Consider the following 18,975-nt stretch of genomic DNA (forward strand, 5'->3'; position numbering starts at 1 on the left):
ATCCGTCTCATCCAGATGTATATAGATCAGGGGTTCTATCCGTCTCATCCAGATGTATATAGATCAGGGGTTCTATCCGTCTCATCCAGATGTATATAGATCAGGGGTTCTCAAACTCTTTTATACCACGACCCCATTTTATTTAAGATTTTTTTTTGGCGACCCCCAAATGATTATTGCGTCATTTCAACGTGGAAATAGGGAATATCAAAATAAAAGCATACGTTGTTGAACTTGATCATGTGTATTTATTAGAAAATGAAATTACAGCACTATGTTATCAATGAAATGTATTAATATTATCAACAAAAGCAACAGAATTGTTTCTGTATACACATTTATAAAAACGAGGCATATTTAGCCAAAATATGTTGCCAGAACACGTGCGCTTTGGCGCAGATCCGCTTCTACTCTGAAAACCCGGCCTCACGGAGGTATGTTGATGCGAAGGGGACAAGCGTTAACTTCTCAGCGCAGCATTACACAGCACTGGGTACTCGTTCCAGACTGATGTCCACAACTTTGCGAGGAGCTGTCCAGTGAACTTGACTTTCAGTAGCTCGTCACACGAAAGATCATTGAGCAGCATGGGGGGGGGGGGGGGGGTACACAGGTAGTGAAAACAACACAAGCAGTGTAAACAAATAAGTCAATAGAATTGACTATCTAACCAACTGAAATATACACCGTGGCCTGGGCAGTCTGGTCACTGGGCTGGGGGGACACCGGGTTTGGGGGGTCGGGGGATCATTGAGGTGTGGTGCTTTGGCCTTCTGCGGGCCTGGGCTTGTGGTTCTCGGGGGCCTGGCGGGCGGGCGGGGGCGGGCGGGCGGGGGCGGGTGGGAGCTCTGGGTGCTCGGCTCCGCGCATGGTGGACCAGGATATGGGGGTGTTCTGTTTCTCGGGGAGGAGGGCGGGAGGGAGGGGTCTCTCTCAGGGGGATCAGAGCGGCTGGGCTTTGCCCGGTGGGGTCCTGTGTGTTGGGGGGGTCGGTGGGCGTGGGGTGGGGTGGGGCTCTCGGTGGCATGGGAAATAGCGGTCTTGGCTTGGTGGGGGGGAGTCCCCTTCCCTCTCCTCTACTGGGCTGGCCCAATCGATTCAAGGGACCCGTGTTGCCGGGGACCCGGCGGCGCGCGCATCGGCCTGGGATATGGGGGGCGCCAATGGGCTCAACTCAGGGGGGGGGGGATGTCGGGGGTGGGGGGCCATCGTTTCCGCGGTTTGAGCCGGGAGAGTGGGGTCTTGGATGTTGTGGGGTCATCGGCTGTGGGGCGGGGTGCTGGGTGGCATGGGAGGTAGCGGGCTTGGCTCGGTGGGGGGGGGAGTACCACCCGTCGCCCCTCTACTGGGTCTGGCCCAATCAAATTCAAGGTACCCGTGTCGCTGAGTGCTGGGCCCCGCGTGGGACGGCCCTGGGATGTGGAGGAGCCCCGTTTCTGGGGGTGGATGGCGGGATGGGGAGGGGGGGGGGGGCCCTCATGGAGGTCTGGGAGGCTGAGCGCAGCCGAATTCAAGGGGACCATGTGGATGTACTGTTGTGCTGTTGATGTCATTGTAGGTATTGTGTAAGTTAGGGGTGGACGGTATGGTCTAAAATTTATATCACGGTATAATTTGAAGCATAGACGGTAACGGTATATATCACGGTATCATCGTTTTTGATAATTTTTTTTTAAATTTTATATAATTTTTTATTTTTTTTTATAAAATATATATATTATATAATTAGACTTGTACTTGTATTATCTGCGAGACATCGCCACCATGCAACAAGCTACACTGTCTGTGTGTACTCTAGTAGCCTCCAGCTACGGCCAGGATTCTCTGGAGCTGCACCTGGACCTATACTCGAGTAGCCTCGAGCAGAGCTACGGCCAGGATTCTCCGGCGCTGCACCTGGACCCTATTGGCATAACGTTACTTAACTGTGCTCAGCAAGCCCTCAGCTCGAATACGCATCGAATCAGTGTTATAAGACATTGATATCAGGAGCTATCTGTAGCTACTGCTAGCCGGATATATAACGTTAATACAACGCCTCAGTGAATTATTTAGTTCAATGGGACATTTCGTTTTGAACGGTGAACTAACTTGTGCTAACGTGAGCTAACAGGTAGCATACACGTCTCTCTACTAGACTTTGTGGAGCGTTTGTTGATGTCAGGAGCTATCGGTAGCTGGCCGACTAGATACCGTTCGGTTAGACAATGCCTCATCATGTATTAAACTAAAAGTGAATAGTTGACTGGGTCATTTTGTAACGGTAGCTAAGCTAACGTTAGCTCAGGGAGACGCCGCCGTCTTCCCGTGTCTATACGTTACTATATGAATTGAAAATGGGGGACCCTGATGGAAACAAGACAAACGTCTTTCTCAGGTCTGCATCCCCTTAACAATTGTATGTATTGAGCCGTACTGTATTGTACCCATTCTGCAATCTGTTAAATAAAGTTTTCATTCATTCATTCATTCATTCATTCATTCATTCATTCCCGTCCCACTAGACTACTAGACCCGTGTTTACATGCGTGCGGTAGGGGCTGGCATGCCCACTGCGCGAAGCCTCCTAAATAACTTTTTCCAGTTCGCACATATCTATTATCTATGACTAATTCGATCTATTTTTAGGGGCAAATGCGAGTGAAATAGTCGCGCTGTGGTTACATGACGTCATTGCTATTTTAGAGCTGCCCTACCGGTTACACGGTATAGTCAAAATCCATACCGTAGAGCAAATTCATACCGTTTATACCGTATACCGTTTATACCGTCCACCCCTAGTGTAAGTGTTGTTTGTCTATAAATCTTAATACAAAATGTAAGTAAAAAAAAAGGTGTTCGGTGTGACTTGATGACAGGAAGTGTGTTTACTTGATGACAGGAAGTGTGTTTACTTGATGACAGGAAGTGTGTTTACTTGATGACAGGACGTGTGTTTACTTGATGACAGGACGAGTGTTTACTTGATGACAGGACGTGTGTTTACTTGATGACAGGACGTGTGTTTACTTGATGACAGGACGTGTGTTTACTTGATGACAGGACGTGTGTTTACTTGATGACAGGAAGTGTGTTTACTTGATGACAGGTGTGTTTACTTGATGACAGGACGTGTGTTTACTTGATGACAGGAAGTGTGTTTACTTGATGACAGGACGTGTGTTTACTTGATGACAGGAAGTGTGTTTACTTGATGACAGGAAGTGTGTTTACTTGATGACAGGACGAGTGTTTACTTGATGACAGGACGTGTGTTTACTTGATGACAGGAAGTGTGTTTACTTGATGACAGGAAGTGTGTTTACTTGATGACAGGAAGTGTGTTTACTTGATGACAGGACGTGTGTTTACTTGATGACAGGAAGTGTGTTTACTTGATGACAGGACGTGTGTTTACTTGATGACAGGACGTGTGTTTACTTGATGACAGGAAGTGTGTTTATTTGATGACAGGAAGTGTGTTTACTTGATGACAGGACGTGTGTTTACTTATGACAGGACGTGTGTTTACTTGATGACAGGAAGTGTGTTTACTTGATGACAGGACGTGTGTTTACTTGATGACAGGAAGTGTGTTTACTTGATGACAGGAAGTGTGTTTACTTGATGACAGGACGTGTGTTTACTTGATGACAGGACGTGTGTTTACTTGATGACAGGAAGTGTGTTTACTTGATGACAGTGTGGTAGCTAATTACTTAAATTTCTCACACTAGTAGTTAACTTCTATGACTTGTAGAGTATACATGAAACAGAGCTGAAGAGAGACGGCACAGGGCAGACCGGATGAATAGGAGGAGATATAGTTTATTTCACACAAGTTCGAAAACCAAAGTCCTAACATGTCAATAGTATTGAAGTCTATTTATACTCTTCTAAACTTGGCATGTTTCAATAAAGGCAGGTTATTTCTCATTGGTAGACTCTTACGGCATTGGAGTGACTGGTCAAGTTTTGGTGCAAGCTAGGTGTGTCTAATAATTTCTGTTAGTGCCAAATCTTTATAAACTGCGTTTTATTCTGGCTCTGGTCTTTCCACATCTGCAGACTCCAATCCAGTTTGCGCTGGAGTCTATGAGGTTCATTTCAGGTCATGACCGAGGTTAGATCCAAATCCAAATAAGAACACTAGAAAACATCCCTTGCACCCCTCGTGGTCCATTCTGACAGTTTGCTCAGAGAATATAAATGTCTGTGACATGGGATGCGTTTTGTAATGACCTGTATCCATAAAGGTGTAATCTATTTTATATAGGATGTGCTTTATATGGCATTCTGCCACCACAATCCTCCCTTTCATGGCAATGCCATGAATATGTACTACTTATATGTACCTACCACATATATGTACTAGTGACATTTGTTTACTAGTGATTTATATGTAATAATGACTGTTAATACTTCACATGACTGAATGAATGAGTATAAACACAACACTCAGTACTAACATGCAAGATGTACCTCAGATATACCTTGTGTGGCAATTCCTGGTGTAGGGGTGGCAGAATAAACAACACACAGACAGGTTGCAGTTCCCAAAATCATACTCTTTATTTTCTTAGTCAAAAAATAACGGTTTGCTGTCGGCCGGGCGGCGTCTCCGCTCTGTGGCCTTTTGCCTTGCGCTGCTACGGGGGACCGAGAGGAGGCTCCTCGGCTCCATTAAGTCCCCCCTCTCCAACAGGCGCACCGCGCCGTGATTCGCTAATCAGGTAATCACTCTGATGGGTATTTAGTGACGGGTGCGGCCGGAAGCGGACGCCCAAACATGGGCAGCGCCCAGCCATTGGGTCGCCACATAGCGCCCATCAATCACCAAGCCCAGGGGTGGCTTGGGGTTGCCACAGTACCCCCCCTCCAGCTCCGACCGTCGGGGAAGAGCGTCCGACGCCCAACAGGCATCCTTCCTGGAGAGGGCGTCTGCGTTGCCATGCGCCACCCCTGACCTGTGAATGACAGAAAAGTTAAATGACTGTAACTCCAGAAACCATCGAGTCACCCTGGCATTGGTCCCCTTTGTCTTGGCCATCCAGACTAGGGGGGCGTGATCCGTCACCAGCGTGAAACGCCTCCCCAGCAGATAATAGCGGAGCGTCTCCAGTGCCCACTTAATTGCCAGACCTTCGCGCTCCACCGCAGAATAGTTGCGCTCGTGTGGCAGCAGCTTCCTGCTCACATATAAAATCGGATGTTCCTCACCCTCCAGTTGCTGGGAGAGGACCGCTCCCAGTCCCACCTCTGATGCGTCTGTTTGTACCGTCATCTCCTTGTCGAAGTTCGGGGAGATCAGCACCGGTCCCGAACAGAGGGCAGTCTTGAGGTCCTCGAACGCCGCCTCCGCCTCCGGTGTCCACTTCACCGTGAACGGCCGCCGCGCCTGGGTCAGATCTGTGAGGGGAGCAGCGCGAGCAGCAAAGTTAGGGATAAACCTCCTATAATAGCTCGCTAGCCCATTAAATGTCCTGACCTGCTTCTTGGTTAAAGGGCGAGGCCACTCCCTTATTGCATCAATCTTCCTCTTCTGCGGTTTCACATTGCCCCGGCCTATTGTGAACCCCAGGTACTCTGCCTCTTCTAATCCCAGCCTGCATTTCTTTGGGTTGGCGGTGAGACCCGCCTCCCGGAGGGCCCCCAACACCGCTCTCACCTTTTGGAGGTGGGTGTCCCAATCTGACGAGTGGATGATAATGTCATCGAGATATGCGGCTGCATACTCCCGATGGGGCCGTAGTACTCTGTCCATCAGCCTCTGAAAGGTAGATGGCGCCCCATGCAGGCCAAACGGGAGAACTTTATAATGGAACAGCCCATCTGGGGTGGAGAAAGCCGTCTTCTCCCTTGAGGCGGGGGCCAGAGGGACTTGCCAATAACCCTTCGTTAGGTCTAGTGTCGTGATAAATCTGGCCAGGCCCAGTCTGTCAATGAGCTCATCCACTCTAGGCATGGGATAGGCGTCAAACTTTGAAATTTCATTAAGCTTCCTGAAATCATTACAGAACCTGGTTGTTGAGTCGGGTTTTGGCACTAAAACAATAGGACTGGACCACCCGCTATGAGACTCCTCAATTACTCCCATCTCCAGCATGACCCGCACTTCTCTTCTGACTGCCTCTCTTTTTGCCTCTGGGATACGATAGGGCTTCAGCTTTACCTTGTCTCCTGGGCTGGTAATGATGTGGTGCTGGGCCAATGTGGTGCGGCCCGGCGTGGCCGAGAACACGTCCCGGTTCTGTTGGACCAGCTCCCGAAGCTCCTGCCGTTGGGTCGGGGACAACTGTTCCCCGATGGGAACATCGGCCGCCTCTGCCACCTGCTGCGCAAAAGAGGGAAGAGGGGGGGGCGAGAGCAACACATCCCGGGCATGCCATTTCTTCAACAGGTTAACATGGTATAACTGTCGATGCTTCCTACGGTCGGGCTGGTGGACCTTGTAGTTGACGGGACCCACTTTCTCGATTATGTCGTAGGGTCCCTGCCATTTGGCTAGGAATTTGCACTCTGCTGTCGGTACCAGTACTAGGACTCGGTCCCCCACATTAAACTCCCGTGGCTGTGCGCCCCGGTCATAAATGCGCTTCTGTGCGTCTTGGGCCTGTTGCATGTGTTCTCTCACCACTGGCCAGAGCGCCTTCATCCTGTCTCTCATTACCTGCACATGCTCTATGAGAGACCGGTGGGGCGACGGCTGTTCCTCCCAAATCTCCTTTGCGATGTCCAGGAGACCCCGCGGCTTGCGGGCGTAGAGCAGCTCAAATGGCGAGAAGCCAGTGGAGGCCTGTGGGACCTCACGCACAGAGAACATCAGAAAGGGCAACAACTGATCCCAATTCTTCCCATCCTTCTCCATCACCTTCCTTAGCATGCTTTTCAGGGTCTTGTTAAAGCGCTCGCACAGTCCATCCGTCTGTGGATGGTATATGGAGGTTCGTAGCTGTTCCACTTTCATTAGTTTGCACATTTCTTTCATGACCCGCGACATAAAGCACGAGCCCTGATCCGTGAGAATAGAGTCGGCAATTCCCACCCGACTAAACAAATGAAAGAGCTCCCGTGCCACAATTTTGGCCGTCACCGTGCGTAACGGGATGGCTTCGGGGTAACGGGTAGCATAATCTATGATTACCAGTATATACTGGTGGCCTCGGGACGATTTAACTAGAGGGCCCACTACGTCGAGGGCAATTCTTGAGAATGGGGTCTCAATGATGGGCAGCGGGATCAGAGGACTTTTATATTGTACCTTTGGTGCTGCGCGTTGACACTCTGGGCAGCTCCGGCAATAGTCCTCTACCGCTCTCTTCATGCCCGGCCAATGGAAACGCGCCCTTATGCGCTCCATGGTTTTGTCCACGCCCAGGTGCGCTCCGAGGATATGTGAATGCGCCAGCTGGAGTACAGTGGGAATAAAGAACTTCGGTACCAGCAATAGATCCCTAACCTCATCATTCTTTTTTACAACTTGGTACAGCAATTGTCTTTTTATTGCAAAGTGAGGATATGGCAGGTTACTCACCCCCTCCACGGGATTTCCATCTATGGTCTTGATATTCGCCCGGGCCTGCGTTAGGTTTGGGTCTTCCAGCTGGGCCGTTCCGAACTGACCCGCCAGGTCCCTCCCCACCTCGTCCGCCTGGGGGAACTCCGCAAAGGGGTCCTCGTCACTGTTATCCGTCTCGGGGCCCGCTTGGGGCGCTGGCGCGTCGTCACCCACACCTGATGCCGTCTCTGTCTCACTCCCCGGTATATCCAGGGGTTCCGGCGCGTCGTCACCTACATCTGAGGCCGTCTCAGTCTCACTCCCTGTTACGTTCAGAGCACACACCTTCGGCTGACGTAACCCTTTCTTCTTCCTCGGTTTACCCGTAGAGGGTGGGGTGCACGGGGAGATGACGGCTGAGCACAGCTGGCGATACAGGGGGCAGTCTCGACCAATCAGCAGCGCTACCGGCAGGTTAGGTATGACGCCGGCTGTCATCGAGCAGACCCCCTTGGTGGTTGTCAGGGTGATCGGCGCTGTAGGATACAACTTTGTGTCCCCGTGCACACAGGACACTGACACTTGCGGAGCCTCTGCGTCGCAGTGTGCCAAATGGGGCTGAACCAGCGTTATGGCACTACCCGAGTCCAGGAGCGCTACGGCATCTTTGTCGTTGACGCGCACGGGTAAAAGTGTCGCCGATGTTTCCTTATGGGCCCAACAGGCTGCGCCATAGTTGCACGTCTTTCCGCGGGGGTCTGAAGCTGCCGCCGATGGCATGGACACATCCCGGCCTGGGCAGTTCCACGAGAGATGCCCGGGCTCGCCGCAGTCGTAGCAGCGTCTTTGGTCCTGGTCGAACAGCGGTCTTCTTCGGGGTAGTTCGGGCTCACCTGCGTTCCCTACCCGGCCCCTTGGGCTGGGCTCGTCGGGACCCCTCCTTGTTCTCGGCCGCTCTGGCTTTTCCCCTCGCCCCCCTTTGAGTAACTCCCGCGTTACCTGGTGGGCCTCCACAATATTCACCAGCTGCTCCACGGAGCGGGGGTCCGCTTGACTCGCCTGCTTCTTCGAGTCATAGGGGAGGGCTCTGACAAAGCGGTCCATAACAATCCGTTCCAAAACCGTGGGCCCTCCGGGGTCAGTCATTAGCCAGGCTCGGCTTGTGCGGACCAGGTCGTGCATCTGGGAGCGCGGGGAGGCCTGTGCGTCATACACCCAGTCATGGAACCGCTGCGCGCGGGACTGCAGACTATGGCCGTACCGGGACAGAATTTCCTGCTTTAGCAGAGTGTAGTTCCCGGCTTGCTCCGGTGGCAGGTCCTGGTAGGCCTTTTGTGCATTACCCGACAGGAAGGGGGCCAGCAGTCCCCCCCAGTCATCTTCGGGCCAGCCCTCCCGGCCGGCGGTGCGCTCAAACGCCAGGAGATAGGCTTCTATATCCTCCTGCTCCGTCAGCTTGGGGATGAAGCGCCCGGGGTTAGGCCGCGTCCCGGCGGCCCCTTCCTCCTGCCGGTGAGCGGCCATCCGCTGGAGCTCCGCGTGGATCATCCCCGTCTGTTTCCTCTGTTCGTGCAGGGCCTCTTCGTGCCGGGTCTGTTGTTCCATGCTCGCCTGTACAAGCTGCTGCACCAGCGCGTCCATGCTTTTTCCGTTATTAAATTTATATATATATATATATATATTTTTTTTTAATTTCTTTTATTCTATTCTGATAAAGTCTATTGTTGTTTATTCTGCACCCCTGATTGCCAGTAGACTATGCCCGCATTCTCCACCACTGTGGCAATTCCAGGTGTAGGGGTGGCAGAATAAACAACACACAGACAGGTTGCAGTTCCCAAAATCATACTCTTTATTTTCTTACTAAAAAAATAACGGTTTGCTGTCGGCCGGGCGGCGTCTCTGCTCTGTGGCCTTTTGCCTTGCGCTGCTACGGGGGACCGAGAGGAGGCTCCTCGGCTCCATTAAGTCCCCCCTCTCCAACAGGCGCACCGCGCCGTGATTCGCTAATCAGGTAATCACTCTGATGAGTATTTAGTGACAGGTGCGTCCGGAAGCGGACGCCCAAACATGGGCAGCGCCCAGCCATTGGGTCGCCACATAGCGCCCATCAATCACCAAGCCCAGGGGTGGCTTGGGGTTGCCACACTTGGTTATACAATACATTTTCATTAATGAAACACTTCATTAACAAGAGGGAAAAAACCTGACACCGCAGATTTGTTTACAGAAAGAAACTTGTATCCTAGTGTCGTTCCTTAGTGGCACCTGAAATGCTGGGTCTCATTGTTGGTCTTTGTAAACCATCAGCATGCACAAGTTGAACATTTTTAAAACATAAACTACTATTAAATTCATTTCTTATTTGTAACTTATTCATCACCAAGTAAATTGCAGATTATTGTATGAAGTTTTCCCTTCTATATTTGCAAAAACCAACTTATCATCTAACAGCCTTTTCTTTTATATGCTGAAAACATTTTGATAATGTTAAATAGTAGGACACAACTTTGCTTGTTCAGTGCCTCGTACGTCCTTTTTCCTGTGTTTTTTACACCTTATCTCCCCACCTAAAATCTTTATTCAACCATCATACTGTTCCACATCATCCCATCTCAACATATCCTCCCTTTAGATACACCCGTATCTATACTGTGACTCTGCACTAGTGTTTAGTGTATACATATATCAACTCCCCCAGTTACTGTGCCTAGAAGCAGAATACGTCGACCAGCAGTGAAAATCACCGCTCAGGCTTATCTAATCCATAGACCTACTAATTCCGCAAGTCCATTCGAGGCATTTTGCAAAAAGGCCCACAATATTTGCCAGTAAACTTCCGTCCTTACAGGAGAAGAAATTAACTCCCTGTTGTCAAGATTTGTAAGAAAGGTAAAACCGTGACCTATTGTGACTTACAGCCAGTAACCTTACATTTTCCAACATTCGGCTCCACTTCAATCTTTAGTTCTTCATCAAATAAAAGATCATATTCTCATGCGTATTTTCACTTGAGTACAAAACCAACATGTAATGTAACATGTCATGGCCTAAATCTAATAACACTTTAATCATTTAATCACTCTTTACTGTCCACATTTCGTCCATCATCTAGTCCATAGTCCACAACCCAATTGTCCTTTCATCTGCCACTCGCTTTCTTGATGATGTTGGCCTCAGGCTTTGATCCTGCTTAGCTTCTAGGATCAGGCCAGGTCAGTTGTGTCAGGACTCCAGGATAGTATGGCAGCAACTTGTCCTCAGACAGAAAGTCCTCATCCTCCTCCAATGTCCCTCTTTTTCCACACTGTCTTGACCAGGGTACAATTGCAACATGTCCAACAGAAAAAAAATTACAATTAGAAATTCCCATATTTAACTGCTTGTTTACACCACCCTTCTAAATTTGATCTAGCCAAGCTCCATTGTACAGCCCCGTGCCCACATTTTCACTGTCTACTTCAATACACATAATAGTTTACAGAGAGATTTAAATTGACTAATACTCTCTCCTAGCCATCTCGGCCTATCTTACAAACTATAATAGTCAACCTCCTAAAAGTAAACATTGAATGCACAACCAATTCTCATTCACCACATGTCAGTTTCAAATTCATATTGACACAATTATTTGCTAAACCAGACTTGTGCAGTAACTGTCCTAGTGACATACAACCGCTTCCTGCAAATATCCAATTATATAATACATTGAAAGAAATGATGAATAAGACTCTTTAATTTGTATGGTTCACTTTGACCACTTTGACCTTTAGACCTGCTTGTGTAGGATACCCCTCTCAGTCCCTTAGAACCTCCCTTTGGTAGAGTACACCTCTTTGTCCCTTAGGACCTCCCTTTGGTAGAGTACACCTCTTTGTCCCTTAGGACCTCCCTTTGGTAGAGTACACCTCTTTGTCCCTTAGGACACACCCTTTGGTAGATTTCTTCTTCTTTGATCCAGTTTTTTTTTTTTTATAACCGAGAGGTCCCCATTCCCCGGGCACAAATCTAGACAGGAATCCCTTAGGCCTTAACTCCAAATACATGAATTTCACATTTCACATCACTTTGTCACATTCCAGGTACATTCATCACGTCCATCATGACTCTCTTTATCGTGTTGGTCGTCAAACTGGGGCACCTCAATGTATGATATCTTCATTTAAAAAATGACACCACAGCTACATTGGATCAATCACAATGAATAGACCAGACGTATTGTTTTGCATGTTTATAGCACAAGTGCTAGTTTTCAATACTGGTCCCTTGGTGTGTCATTACACCTCTTCTGCTCATTTCATACATTAATGACTTACTTAGTCACCAGGACTATTGAAATGCTAAAATGTGAGGACACTGTGGCTCTATAATCCTATTTCATTATCTGGCCTCTTTTTATATTGTCAAAGGTCATGTCATGGACATACATTATATGGATATACATATAACTATGGAGGCTTATTTTTGCTCTCCTTATGCCATAAAAAAAAGAAAAAAAAACAAATATACTCAATATATGTTCATACAGTGAGATTGCTGGCAAGGTGACCCCAATTGGGCTGGCATGTGGGAGTTGCACTTGTACTTAACTTTGAGGTGCTGGCTTTTGCATTTCGATAACTCGACCTTCTGTCCAGCGTATCTCCCCCTGGATCCTTGGATCCTCAGTCTCTGCCTCCTCCAGCCTCTGCTGTCCCACTTGGATTTATGATAAAAGAATACAGAACAGAAACCTTATACCATCTTTTGCGTGTTTGCACATGGTAATTTCTAGGGGTGCACCGATATATCGGTCGGGTATCGGTATAGGCCGATAAGTGCCTTGTTGACTGCTATCGGCCTATCGGCCGATAAGCTCAAATGTGCCGATAGCAGTCGCCGATAAATACCCATCAATTTGTGTAGCGTCAAAAGGCAAAAAAAAAAAGTTCACTCGCGACCTACCTGCACAACGCCCGCCGTCCCCCCCACACACACACAAGCTACTGCATCAGTTACTACTTATGATTAACAAGGCATTCGTTTTGTGGCATTAGCGTTATATAGTTAGTGTTACACGGACAATAACATCAGCATATTAATATTACCCATAGCAGCAAGGCATTACTCAGAGTCCATTCATTAGCTACCGGGAGCTGCAAGACTAACGTTACTGGTGAAAATGTGATTTGCGTTGGAATACTTCTTTGCCAACTTGCTGTACTTTGCTTGCAGGTCTGCAGCCATTATTGCTGCATTATGAATAGCCCCAACTTTAGCCAAGGTAACGTTATGGCTAAACCTTTAACAATAGTTAACGCTAGCTTTCGGTTAGCTGTTCAATGCTATTAATAACACAACTCCCCGTCAACACCCTCTCTCGGGAAGATGGCATTTAAGAAAGTATCTGCTGTTAAAATGACACAAACATTCGTTTTGTGGCATAACGTTATATAGTTAGTGTTACACGTTCAATAACAAGCATATTATTTACCCGAAGATAGCAGTAAACAAGGCATTACTCCGTTAGCCCGTTCATAGCTCGGTTCCATTCCGTTGCTCATTCCGTACCCAACTACACATTCTGCAATCTGTTAATAAAGTTTTCAACCAGACAAATGTATAGAAAGGCTTTGTTTTATTATAACATTTGTTGCAGTAAAATCATTATGTCTCATTTGGTCATGATGTGGAGCGCCGGTCGGCGGGCCGGGCAGCTAACGTAGCTACGTTAAGTGTGTTCTGCTCTCGCAAACAGAACAATGGCGGCATGCCCGAAAGTAGAAACGCTTGCCGATTGGTGGTAAGGACAGCAGGAGGTGGGTGCTAGCGGTGTGGCGTAATTGGCCGAATCGACTGCCAATCAAAATGGTTCCATTGCATTGGTTGAAAGCTCTAGTTGAGAGAATAGTATCCCGCTGCAGGCCGCAAGAATGGTTCCATTGCATTGGTTGAAAGCTCTGGTTGAGAAAATAGTATCCCTCTGCAGGCCGCCAGACGATACTGGGAGAGAGATAGTGATACCATAAACATATTTCTTGATGTTTCCTTTTTTTAAGTAAGTAAAGAGGCCTACAAATACAAACATACACATACAAATATACAGTAATTTCATAATTTTTTTTTTTTTTTTTTTTTTACAAATACTTATATACAAATATACAAATATCGGTATCGGTATCGGCCGATAGTGTTAGTTGAACAATCGGTATCGGTATCGGCGGCCAATTTTCATATCGGTGCATCCCTAGTAATTTCTGTTTGTCATTATATTATTACAACACTGTCCTTGTTTTGTGCTGTGCTTGTGTTGCGCTCCAGGTGATGCTGAGTCGTGCTTCCTTGTCTCGGAATTGGATTGGCTCGCCCCACTCTGGTCTCTCTCCTTCAAAGGATGCTCTCTTTTTTGACAGAATGCTTATTCGCACTGTTTGCAACAGGCGGCTCATGCAAAAGTCCTATGCAGGACCTTTTAAGCTGCGATGCTGGCCTGCAATGACCTGTTTGCCTCAGTGTTACGTTAGCACTTTTTTATTAGTTTAGCTTTTCCATGCAATTACATCATATCAAGTTAGTCAGCTTTAGGTTGATGATCAAACATCCATGGCGCGCCCATTCACTCGTCTCCATACTCACTCATGTCTGGTCAGTCGTCCTTGCTCTTCTCTACCTATTCTCTATATTCCTCCCTTTGATCAAATGACAAATCATCTGTTCATTACCTTACACTTTTTCCACCTATGGAACGTTTTCTGAAAAAACCGCCTAAAATATATATTTACTATTATATATATATATATATATAATATACATATACATATTGGCAAATGGAATATTGCTCCACTTCCTACGAGGTCCATTTGCATCTCCCTGGCATCCAGGGACATCCACGACCCCAGGGAATGTACTCACAGTGTCCGAATACACCTGTGTCTATTACTAGGCCTCTCAAATTGTGATGAAAACAATGTGTTAGTGATGCTCCCTTTTTGTAATGACCTGTATCCATAAAGGTGTAATCTATTTTATATAGGATGTGCTTTATATGGCATTCTGCCACCACAACAGGAAGTGTGTTTACTTGATGACAAGAAGTGTGTTTACTTGATGACAGGAAGTGTGTTTACTTGATGACAGGAAGTGTGTTTACTCAGGACTGTGTTCTGTCGTCAGTGTCTGGACGCGGAGGACGCAGAGGAGGCGGAGCTGCTGATCGTGAAGGTGGAGAGCGCCACGGAGACCAGCAGCAGAGACGCCACAGCAGCAGCAGCAACAGCGCCCCCCGGAGCCTCGGAGGACCCGGCCGGACGACGACGCAGCAGCAGCCAAACGGAGGTCAGTGGCTCCGACATCATCTTCACCCTCGTTTCCGGCCAATCACAGCAGACAGACAGCGGTAGCGTTTGTACCCAGAATCCCCGGCCGAGCGGCGGCGTCCGAGTGGAAGCGCAGGACGGCGAGGAGGAGGACGGGGAGCGCTTGTTTAGCGACACGCTGACGCAGGTGTGGGCGGACGTGTCGGTGCACATAGGCCACGCCTCCTCGACGCCCTGCGGCGAGTTCACGGGAGGCGTTAACCCCTCGCCCCCCGGCGGAGCGTCCGCCGAGGTCAGGGTTCACCCGGAGGTCACGGTTCACCCGGAGGTCAGGGTTCACCCGGAGGTCATCGTGATCGACGGCGTGGACCAGGAGGGGGGGGGCGAGGCGGGCGCTCCGTGGAGGAGAGAGGGCGCTGCGGGGCGGGACCCCACCGCCGACCGCCCCGGGCCCTCCGTCGGGCCGAGCGCCTCCCGTTTCCCCGCGGTGCGGACGACACAAAGGACGGCGTATCACCCTCTCGGCCATTTTAGCCAAAGACCGACGGCGTATCTCGGTCACCACAGGCCGTCTCAGAGTAACTCCGCCCTCAGACCCGCCCCCTACCTCGGCTTCCCCCCGGGCCCCCCCCAGCAGGCCGCGGTGGAGAGACCCTACGGCTGCACCAGCTGCACCAAGCGCTTCTCCCTGGAGGCGGAGCTCCAGAAGCACCAGGCGCGCCACAGCCGGGAGAAACCCTACGGCTGCCCGGTGTGCGGCAAGAGCTTCGTGTGCCAGAGCCAGCTGGACATCCACCGCAACGTGCACACGGGCGAGAGGCCCTTCGGCTGCCGGGTGTGCAGCCGCCGCTTCTCCCACCCCAGCAACCTGAAGAGGCACCAGAAGCTGCAGCACGGACCGCTGACCCCAGACCAGCTGCTCCTCATCACCCCAGCAACCTGAAGAGAAGCTGCAGCACGGACCGCTGACCCCAGACCAGCTTGTATGACTTGGAACGAAAAAAAAAAGAAAAGATGCAACAATTTGAATTTGAATTTATTCACACACACACACACACGCACACACACGCACACACACACGATACAATAAATATCATCGTTATCGTGTAGTGTGCCATAATAACATGGATAGGCTTACATACCTACCTACTTACATACATACAACATAGATACATAAATACAGACAAATAATATTCTCAAGTATGGTTACAATTTATAGATATGATTTGAGTAAATCCTCTTTCAGTGTTTTATTGAAGGTGGGGGTGGATTTTGACAGTTTCAGACTCTCGTCAAGCTCGTTCCAGATGTGCGGGCCCCTGCACGCTAGGGGTGGACGGTATGGTCTAAAATTTATATCACGGTATAATTTGAAGCATAGACGGTAACGGTATATATCACGGTATCATCGTTTTTGATAAAAAAAAATTTTTATTTTATATAATTTTTTTTTTTTTTTTATAAAATATATATATTATATAATTAGACTTGTACTTGTATTATCTGCGAGACATCGCCACCACGCAACAAGCTCCACTGTCTGTGTGTACTCTAGTAGCCTCCAGCTACGGCCAGGATTCTCCAGAGCTGCACCTGGACCTATACTCGAGTAGCCTCGAGCAGAGCTACGGCCAGGATTCTCCGGCGCTGCACCTGGACCCTATTGTATTGGTACTATAACGTTAGCAAGCCCTCAGCTCGAATACGCATCGAATCAGTGTTATAAGACATTGATATCAGGAGCTATCTGTAGCTACTGCTAGCCGGATATATAACGTTAATACAACGCCTCAGTGAATTATTTAGTTCAATGGGACATTTCGTTTTGAACGGTGAACTAATTTGCGTTAACGTGAGCTAACGGCTAACGGAGCTATCATACACGTCTACTCTACTAGACTTGATGGAGCGTTTGTTGATGTCAGGAGCTATCGGTAGCTGGCCGACTAGATACCGTTCGGTTAGACAATGCCTCATCATGTATTAAACTAAAAGTGAATAGTTGACTGGGTCATTTTGTAACGGTAGCTAAGCTAACGTTAGCTCAGGGAGACGTCCCGTCCCACTAGACTACTAGTAGACCCGTGTTTACATGCGTGCGGGAGGGGCTGGCACGCCCACTGCGCGAAGCCTCCTAAATAACTTTTTCTAGTTCGCACATATCTATTATCTATGACTAATTCTATCTATTTTTAGGGGCAAATGCGAGTGAAATAGTCGCGCTGTGGTTACATGACGTCATTGCTATTTTAGAGCTGCACTACCGGTTATACGGTATAGTCAAAATCCATACCGTAGAGCAAATTCATACCGTTTATACCGTATACCGTTTATACCGTCCACCCCTACTGCACGCTATACTTAGACACATTTGAGCTTTCTCCTCTTACCAAAGATAAGATGCCTATTCCTTGTGTTGTGGACGTGCAGCGGACGGCAGACCGGGACGAGCTCAGACAGTCTGTGATTCATGTTATACACAACTTGATGCACCATTGAAGCGTTTTGGTGGACGTTAAACTCAGCGAGCCTCAGGAGACCAAAGCGATGGACTAGAGGACGTGTGGGCGCATTAAACCCGGACCATGACACTACTCCTAGTATTCTCTTTTGCAAGCTTTCAAGTTTCTTGAGATGGCTGTGTTGCACCATATGACATATTAATTAATGCAGGGTTCAAACAGAGTTTTAGAGAGAGAGAGAAGAGCAGGTAAAGGAAGAAAATAACGTATTTTAACGAATAAACCAACGTATTTGGACAGTTTTGTTAATGGATATTTAATGTGGCATTTGAAATTGAGCGACACCTTTCCCTCTTCCACTTTTCCACGTTATTTAGACGTCTGCAATCTTAGAATAAAAATATATAGGGGCGCCCACGGACCATGTAGCGCGCTGCGTCGCGAAGCGGCCGACCCGGGTTCGATTCCCGGACCCGGCGTCCTTTGCCGAATGTCCCCCCCCCCCCCCCCCCCCCGCTCTGTCTCCCGTTCTTCCTCTCCCTCAACTGATCTCAGATGACTGATGTGATGTTAGTGTCAGATCAACTGAGATCAGAGGAGGAGGACTGCTGTTAGTGTCAGATCAACTGAGATCAGAGGAGGAGGACTGCTGTTAGTGTCAGATCAACTGAGATCAGAGGAGGAGGACTGCTGTTAGTGTCAGATCAACTGAGATCAGAGGAGGAGGACTGCTGTTAGTGTCAGATCAACTGATCTCAGAGGACTGATGTGATGTTAGTGTCAGATCAACTGATCTCAGAGGACTGATGTGATGTTAGTGTCAGATCAACTGATCTCAGAGGACTGATGTGATGTTAGTGTCAGATCAACTGATCTCAGAGGACTGATGTGATGTTAGTGTCAGATCAACTGAGCCAGTGTTTCTGGATTTTCCCACTTTGTGGCTTTTATCTCTGGAACCAAAGGTTTGCAAATTGTTTATGGATAAAACAACACACAGTAAGTGACTGTGACGTCCTCTGCTTCCACTCTCCACGAGAGAAACCTTGACTGACGCGCAAACTCCAGGAAAATCATTAAATCTGTTCAAAGGTTGTCCTGAGTTGTCATGGTATGACAAATAAAAATGCACCTACTGGTAACCGTTCCCCACGCAGGGCACTGCAGATTGATATTATGAGAGCTGATTTATTTTTTTATTACCTACTTACAATTGATTGCAGCTCCTCATTCAGAGCCATAGTTAGATGACTAACTGTGGATTATGACATATAAGATTGTGTCATCTGCATACGGTTTTAGTGTGGAAGGTCATTGGTAAAGATGGAGAATATCAATGAATACTGTTTTTAACGGCATATAAATATACTTTTTTATTTATTTTACTTGTTAATCTTGTGTGTTTTGCCAATAATGTACTTGTTTCAGAATGATTAATACAGTTTGCATTGATAAATCACACTGTACAATTCCTGTTTTAATTGTTCTGTAATTGATTCTTTTTTTTTAATCAAATCTTTATTGCTTTTCTTTTTTTTCATATGACAAGACATGTGGGGCGGCTTTGGCGCAGGGGTAGAGCGGGTCGTCCAATGATCGAAGGGTTGGTGGTTCGAATCCCGCTCAAGCCCATGTCCATCCCACTGCCGTTGTGTCCTTGGGCAAGACACTTAACCTACTTGCCTCGTATGAGTGTGTATGCATGTGAATGAATGTTGGTGGTGGTCGGAGGGGCCGTAGG

General features: G+C 48.1%; 1 protein-coding gene across 1 annotated transcript in view; it reads left to right on the forward strand.

Moving 5' to 3' along the window:
• The window catches only part of LOC311232739 (uncharacterized protein), a gene marked incomplete at its 3' end in the record, with an annotated part of 60,631 nt that overhangs the window by 19,185 nt on the left and 22,471 nt on the right, over positions 1 to 18,975 (forward strand). Inside the window, exon 4 of the mRNA XM_084338319.1 lies at positions 14,630 to 14,791. Coding sequence (XP_084194445.1) covers positions 14,630 to 14,791 — 162 coding nt within the window. The remainder of the gene's footprint in view (positions 1 to 14,629; positions 14,792 to 18,975) is intronic.

This window comes from Notolepis coatsorum (assembly GCF_963971535.1).
Source record: "Notolepis coatsorum genome assembly, contig: SUPER_7_unloc_2, whole genome shotgun sequence".
In the NCBI taxonomy this organism is placed as follows: domain Eukaryota; kingdom Metazoa; phylum Chordata; class Actinopteri; order Aulopiformes; family Paralepididae; genus Notolepis; species Notolepis coatsorum.